The following is a 7,743-nucleotide window of genomic DNA, read 5'->3' on the forward strand; positions in this document are numbered from 1 at the left end:
AAAAATCCAATAAATAATTATTATATAGCACTATCCATTCTTGGGTAATTTCTATAAATAATTCTTAAGTAATATTTTCTAAATTTTACTTATTTCAAGAGACTTATTTCAGTGATAATTATTTTGGCCCTGAAAAATGCCATTCCAAAGCACCCATTTTCAAATTTCAAATGTGCTTATGTATATTTGGTAGTTCATTAACTTTAAAATACTGTTTATTTCTTGCTATAAAAATAAAAAGTATTTATTGTATACAAGTAAAAGTAGTCCTGGTGTGACATGGTAGGATAAATGCTGGACTGCTAACCTCAAGGTTGGCAGTTCAAACCTACCAGGTGCTCCTCAGAAATCTATATGGGTCACCATGGGTCAGAACCAACTCAACAGCACTTAACAGCAGCAACATAAAAGTTAAATTAAAAAAAGAAAAAACTGACACAATCCTTTTTACTTAGATTTTTTTCAATTAAGCTGAGAACCACAAGATCAATGGCTTAAGGCCAGCACCCACCCCACAGGAGAAGATGAGGCTTTCTGCTACTGCAAAGATTATAGCCTTGGACACCCTATACAGGGTCGCTATGAGCTGGAACTGACTCCACAGCACTTAACAACTACAAACAAACGTATGAAAAGGGCTAATGTAGACAGATATTCATTATCTAGCTTGCTGGGTTTGCATCTGGGACTTTCTGTATATAAAACAATGCATCATTTCAGTACCAAATCCCAGCAAATTTTTTTGAAGACATGATAGGCAGAAACTGAACTCAACACATGCTGTACCAGCAATGAACACAGTTCAACTGACGCAAAGACAACATGAACAACTATGACCAAGCTGACACGCATGCACAGAGGACAACTGTGCCATGACAGCCACCTGACTGACAGCGATAGTAAGGCAGTACCGACTGTATAAAACATTCTCATTTCAGAGACATCCAAATGTGAAAAATGAGCATCTTAGAATCAATAAAATATCCACGATTTTTTATACAGCTTTATGGCCTACTCAATCAATTCATATTTATTCATATCACTGTAATTTGTCACTTTCACAGTCAAAAAATTATAATCAAATAGAATTCAAAAGTAAGAAAATGAATATATCGATCACCTAGAGTTGTTAGAAAAGGAAAAATTAAAAGGATCAAATTGTTTTTGTTACTGGCATATGAAAAACCAGCATTTCTTACCTGAATAATGATAAGGAGACAGATTCCAGCACCCATTTCAGCAGGATCTCCATACATGCCCGTCATGACATACACGATGGCTTGCCCAATGGTAATAATCATACCAAATACTGAGAAAATAGGGGAGGGAGGGAAGGAGTACCTGATTACAACCAAAGACACAAAGGACTAGAGAAAATCATCTTTATCCTTGAGCAATATCTGTGTTAAGCTATGTTATTGTGCTATCGAATTAGTTTCAACTCATAGCAACCATGTATAAGGTTTCCAATACTGTAAATCTTAGAGAAGAAAGCATCATCTTTATTCTGCACAGTGACTATGGATTTGAACTGTTGACCTTGTAGTGTGCAGCCCAACACTCAATCCACTACATCACCAGGGCTCTAGTATCTATCTGTTGTTGTTAAGAGCCATTGAGTCAGTTTCAATTGGTAGCAACTGTGTACAGGGTTTACAAGGAGTGGCTGGTAGGTTTCAACTGCCAACTTTGTGGTTAGTGGTCCAGTAATTACTCCAAATTGACAACAGCAATTCAAAAGATTAGACAGGAAACTTAGGGGCCAGTGAATTTTTGTTAGTGCTAGAGGAAAAGCTCCAAAAAGGAAGATGAGAATGGTTGCCTAGCTCAACGAATATAAGCAGTGTCAGTGAATGATACACATGGTGGTGGTGGTGGTGAAGTCATCAAGAGGACTCTGACTCACAGCAACCCTGGAGAGGATTTCCCAGAGTGTCAATCTTTATGGGAAAGGGCTGTTGTGCACAATTTAATGCTCACATTTCTGGGCTCCATTGAATAGAGCTCTGTCTTTGGGGGTATCTCCAACTTCAATGATTTTGGCTCCAGCTAGCAACTGCATAATCAAACCAGAGGTTACAATCGGGGAGATACCCAATTCCATTAAAGTTCCTAGAAAGAAACAGGAAAGAAGTAAGAATAAAGAAGCTTTACTATACATGATAATCTTTACTACATACAATTACTGTTATACATAATAATTTTAGAAACATCTTTTTAGCCTGAATTCTATTGTAGTATACGCTCAAATTTTAACAAGCAAATTTTCATTCCTTTCCAACAGTGATAAATAACAAGTATAAATACTATAAAAATGTAAATTTCTATAAATCTTGAACTTAAAATATTAAAGAAAACCACTGAAAGAAATCAAGATTTCTGACCAAATGGTAATTCTTAAAAATTACACTAAACTGTTTTAATGCAACATGAAAATTTACATACTAATCACAAAATTAACATACCAAGTCAATTTTTAAACTGAAAAATATTTGTAATACAAAACTTAAACATTACATAAGTCATCTAAAACAATATATTTAATGACATGAAAAATGTCCATGGTGATGGATAGCAAAAAAATTTGAAAGCAGTATGTATAATTTCATTTTATTCTCATTTTATATCAAGGTGGAAATAGTCTTCATTATTTTCTCTGGTTGGCAAAATGTTAATTATTAATTTTTACCCAATAAGATAGTGAGTGAGTGATTTCCATTTTCTTCTTTTGCTTCTCTTTAAATTTTTTCTTTACAGAAAATATACACTATATTTACAATGAACAACGTTGTTGTTAAGTACTGTTGAGTTGGTTCCAATCCATAGTGACCCTATATAGGGGTTTCAAGGAGCGGCTGGCAAGCTTGAACCACCAACCTTGGTTCAAACTGATGTTGCAGTCCAGAGCCAGTAATCCTCAGCACCATAGCAAGAAACCTAAATTTGCTGAACATATAAAGTAACGTGTAGAACTAAATAATTCTTCACGGTCAAGACTGCAATTTTCTTTGTACATCCTGTCACAGTACACCCTAAAATGCTGCCTTTTATAAATACTAAAGCTGTTGTTGTTGTTAGGTGCCATCGAGTCGGTACTGACTCATAGCAACCTTATGCACAGCAGAACGGAACACTGCCAATCCTGGGACAACCTAACTATTGTTGAAACGCTTGAGTCCATTAAAGAGGAGAGGGGTCCTTAATATGAGAAAATATTGCACTAAGTGGACCCTTGATGTTGTCACAGATATGCAATACTATTACTTACTTTAATACTAACAAATGAAATAATTTCCTACACAATTGGTAGAAAGACAGACTTCTCAAATATTCAAATCATCAAAATTTGTAACCATCAAATATGAGGGGGTTTCAAAAGTTCATAGAAAAATTCCATTATCTTTTTATTCCATTTTCCCCAGAAACTATAGATACAGTATGGAAACTGATCCAACCAAGCTTTAATGAAAATTTGACAGCACTTCAAATCAGTAGATTAAAAAAAGGATAAATGGACTTTGGCAAATGACTGGCCATTTATTTATAACAAAATAAACTTAGATTTCTTACCTCATAACCTTGTATCTCATAAATTCAAGATATATAAAAAAATTAAATATAAAAGATTAACTAATAGAAGTACTAGAAGCAAACATGGTGACTCTTGATTATATTCTTGTGTGTGTGTGCATGTGAGAGTGGAGGGGAGAGTCAGCCTTTCTAACTATGACAGAAACCTAGAAAACACAAAGAAAAAGAGGGAAGATAGGAATAGATGCCACTTCCCTAAGGAGCTCTGATAGTGTGGTGATTACAAATCAGGCTGCTGAACTCAAGGACAGCAGTTTCAAACTATTCAAGCTGTTCCATGGGAGAAAGATGAGGCTTTCTGCTCTCGTAAGGATTTATAACCTTGGAAATCCTATACAAGGTCACTATGAGTCGGAACCAACTCCACAGCACATAACCACCACCACCACCACCACGCAACCTCCCTATGTCAAAGGACAGCATAAATTATTAAAAGAAAAATACTCAAACTTCAATGACAGTGATGCTGCTCAACCTTAGAACAGGGCTCTGTAATACAGGGATAGAGGCATACCCTGAAGAGGGAAATAGTACTAATATGCTTGACTGTCTTATGAATATTGGTTTCCCTTGCCTACTATTGTAAAATAGACACTTGTATGGGATAGGAAAGGAGCTCTGGTAGCATAGTGGTTACGAATCGGGCTGCGAACCTTAAGATCAGCGGTTCGAAACTACCAGCTGCTCCGCGGGAGAAAGATCAGGCTTTCTACTCCTGTAAAGATTTACACCCTCGGAAACCCTGTACAGGGTCGCTATGGGTCGAAATCGACTCAACGGCACTTAACAACAACAATGGGATAGGAAGGAATGTTGGGAAATGTGATTACAGAAATATTACAAACCCGTCATCAGCCTATAACTGACTGGAATACCTAAAAGGGATTCTAGAACTTGCCCAGTGCAATAGGCCTCTTGCGGAGCCTTTGCAATGTATAGGACCTTAGATGGAATCCTGAATACCATCCAGAACCTAATGAGGTGAGCCACTCCCACCAGAAAAGAAAAGCAGACCAGCGAAACAGCTAGCGCAACAGAAGATACATCTTCAAAGAAAGACCATCAGGAAAAACTCAAAACAAGAATGGCAGTATGACTGGCTACTATAAGAATAAGCAAGTGGTTTGCTGGAAGCCATCAAGGCAAGCAATCACATTCCTTCCTCACAAACTCCCCTCTAAGACTGAAACTCAAAGGGAACACACAAACAGGGATGTAAGCTTGCTGGCGACCAGATTGGTCTACTGGTGAGTGGAAGAGGGGGGAAAGGCAGCAATGAAGAAATGGGCTGAGTTCAATCACGTTCCAAAGACTTGCGTTGAGCTGGAGATGAGCAAGAGAACAGGAAGGGCTGATTGGCCCAAAGTGTGGTGAGAACTAGAAACACTTGAGCCCATGGGCAAGGATATAGCCACAGAGGGCTAGAGCTGAGAGTGAAGCATCCCAGCTGATATGAGCTGAGGTGAGATGCACAAGAACACCCAAAGTACCCATTTGACCTAGCCTTGATGGATTGATAATCAGAACTCGACTACAGGAAGATATTAAAAAAAAATTTTTTTTCATAAAGACAACTCGGGTAAATTGCCACAATTTGATGAACTTGACCTATACTTTAAATATCAACAGAGAGGGAAGGAGTCATTATATCAAGGATCAATGATATTCCCTTTGTATATATGGTAGATTGGGATGAGCAACTTAGACACTGGCTACCTAAAATGAGGTGGTGATAAATGCTCAAAGTGACTGGCTTACAAACTTTCAATAGGGAGTTTAGTTTAAGAGTGTAGTCGGGGTGGGGGCTTGATGGCCACTAGGATGCAGGTGTAGTGAAGTTCACAGTCAGTCAGTGAGCCATACCACAGAATTACAGGCAAAGCAGATCCAGGGCAGAGCTCCAAAACTCAGAACCACACAGCTAGGAGTATTTTAAAAGCTTGAAGGCTTATAGCTAGTGGAATTAGAAGCTGAAGTAAGAAATCACGTACTTTTGAATTTGCCAGGCTCTGAAACCCGGAGCCGACATCTTGAGCGAGACCAAAAGGCAAGACCAAGCAGGGGAGCAGAAACACCACGGAAAAACACCGTGGGAACCTTGGAGCAAAGGTGGACAATACACTTTGTTGGATTTGCTTTGTTCTGATTTTCTTTTTTTTTTTTTTTTCTTTCTTTCTTTTTTTTTTGTTATCTGGTCTTTGGCCCCCCACTGTTTGTGCACCTCCATTCTGGTGACTAGAGGTGGACCATGAGCGAGTGGATACCCCCCACCATCACCACTGGTGGGTTCTTCTGCCATGCATGCGCACAGATATTCAGCCCAAGAGCAGGCCTGAATTTTTTTTTTTTTAAATACAGGAAAGGAGAGGACAGGGCTGCAGAGAGGGAAAAAGAAACAGGCCAAAAACTAAATTAAAGCCTGAGGTATAGCCTAACAACCAACAGTGGTATCTTAAAATCTCTCAGGCAGTTCTGAAGGCAAGAAACTGAAGAGAGGACATTAAAATCATATTGGGCTATAGATTATTTTTTCCCTTCCCTCCTGTCCCTTTCTGTGATTATAGGCTGCAGTATTCAGTCTAGTTTTGCTTTCTTGTTGTATTTTGGGGTTATTTTGTGTTTTGTTTTCTTTCTTTGTTTGTTTTTTACTGGTGCTGTTTTGCTATTTTATGCTACCCCTTCTACCTTTGGGGGACTCTTTCTCTCCCTATATTACCCAAAAAGAGTCAGCAACTGCTGCCATACAGTCAACCAAAGTCACATGCTATTAAAACATCAAAACCCAGGCAAGAACAAATACCAACTGCCATATACCAGCGAGGCAGACAACACCTGTGAAAGTTACTCTGAGTTAAGCAATAAGAAGAGTGAAAGGGAAGCCCACATCCTGATCACAACTACCTGGAAGTAATCAGAGAGCATAAAAAATACCAAAACACATTATCAATTAAGTATTAAGGCCACAGATAAATACTAAATATGTCCAAAAGCAGATAACAATATCAGCGCATGTCCAGAAACAAGATAAAATGTCTGAAACAAATGACGTAAAGGTAGACCTGGACTCCATTCTGGAAGGAGGGCAGGCCTTGGATATGCCTGAGAAGGAATTCAGAACACTGATTACAAAATGTTTCAAAACACTTTACAATGGAGTTGAGAAAAATAAGGAAGAAGTCAGGAAAGCGCTACAGGAGCAATCAAATAAGATAGACGCAGCATAGGAAATAATTCAAAACCTGCAGAAAGAGGGCCAAACAATCATTAAAAGAATACCAGAAATACACAAAACTCTGAAAGGACAAAGGAGGAGAATAGAAGAAATGGAAGGCAGAACCAGTGAGCTGGATGACAAATGTCACAATACCACTAAGATATAAGAGAAACAGGAAAAAGGATAAAAAAAATCTGAAGAAGGTCTAAGATACATGTTGGACAACATGAAGAGGAATAACTTAAGAATTATCGGCATTCTAAGAACAAGAAGAAACACACAAGTCCACAGAGGAAAAGTTGAAGAACTGCTAGAAGAAAATTTCTCAAACATTCTGAAAAGTGAAGAGATAAACATTCAAGAAGCTCAATGAACCCGAGGAAGGGCACACTGCAAAATAAAATCTCCGAGATGTAACATAATCAAGCTCTCCAAAATCAAAGATAAGGAGACACTCCTAAAAGCAGCTAGGGAAAACAAAAGTGTTACATATAATGGCAAGCAATTCAGAATAAGCTCGGATCGCTCAGCAGAAACCATGGAAGCAAGACGGCAATGGGGAGACATATATTAAACCCTGAAAGAAAAGAACTGCCAACCAAGAATGCTCTATCCAGCAAACCTATCAATCAAATATGATGGTATCATAACATCCCAGACTAAACAGAAGCTAAAGGGATTTTGTCAAACCAAGCCTGCGCTACAAAACAATCTAAAGGGAGTTCTGTGTACTGAGAACGAACAAGAACAGACAACAACCAGAGATTGGCACAGGACATGAACTGACACTTCACCAAGGAGATCCAGACAGCCAACAAACATATGAAGAAATAGTCACGATTGCCAGTCATTAGAGAGATGCAAATCAAAACAACAATGAGATATCATCTCACACCAGCAATAACAGCAAAGATCAAAAAAGTAGAGGACAATAAATG

General features: G+C 38.2%; 1 protein-coding gene across 2 annotated transcripts in view; it reads right to left on the reverse strand.

Moving 5' to 3' along the window:
- SEC61A2 (Sec61 alpha 2 subunit (S. cerevisiae)) overlaps nt 1–7,743 on the reverse strand; it is a 52,099-nt gene that overhangs the window by 14,953 nt on the left and 29,403 nt on the right. For both annotated transcript variants that reach the window (XM_006873164.1, XM_006873165.1), the window contains 2 exons: nt 1,981–2,112; nt 1,200–1,309 (listed from right to left, as the gene is read on the reverse strand). In XM_006873164.1, the coding sequence (XP_006873226.1) occupies nt 1,200–1,309; nt 1,981–2,112 (242 nt within the window). The remainder of the gene's footprint in view (nt 1–1,199; nt 1,310–1,980; nt 2,113–7,743) is intronic.

Source organism: Chrysochloris asiatica, unplaced genomic scaffold (genome assembly GCF_000296735.1).
Source record: "Chrysochloris asiatica unplaced genomic scaffold, ChrAsi1.0 scaffold00226, whole genome shotgun sequence".
Lineage (NCBI taxonomy): Eukaryota > Metazoa > Chordata > Mammalia > Afrosoricida > Chrysochloridae > Chrysochloris > Chrysochloris asiatica.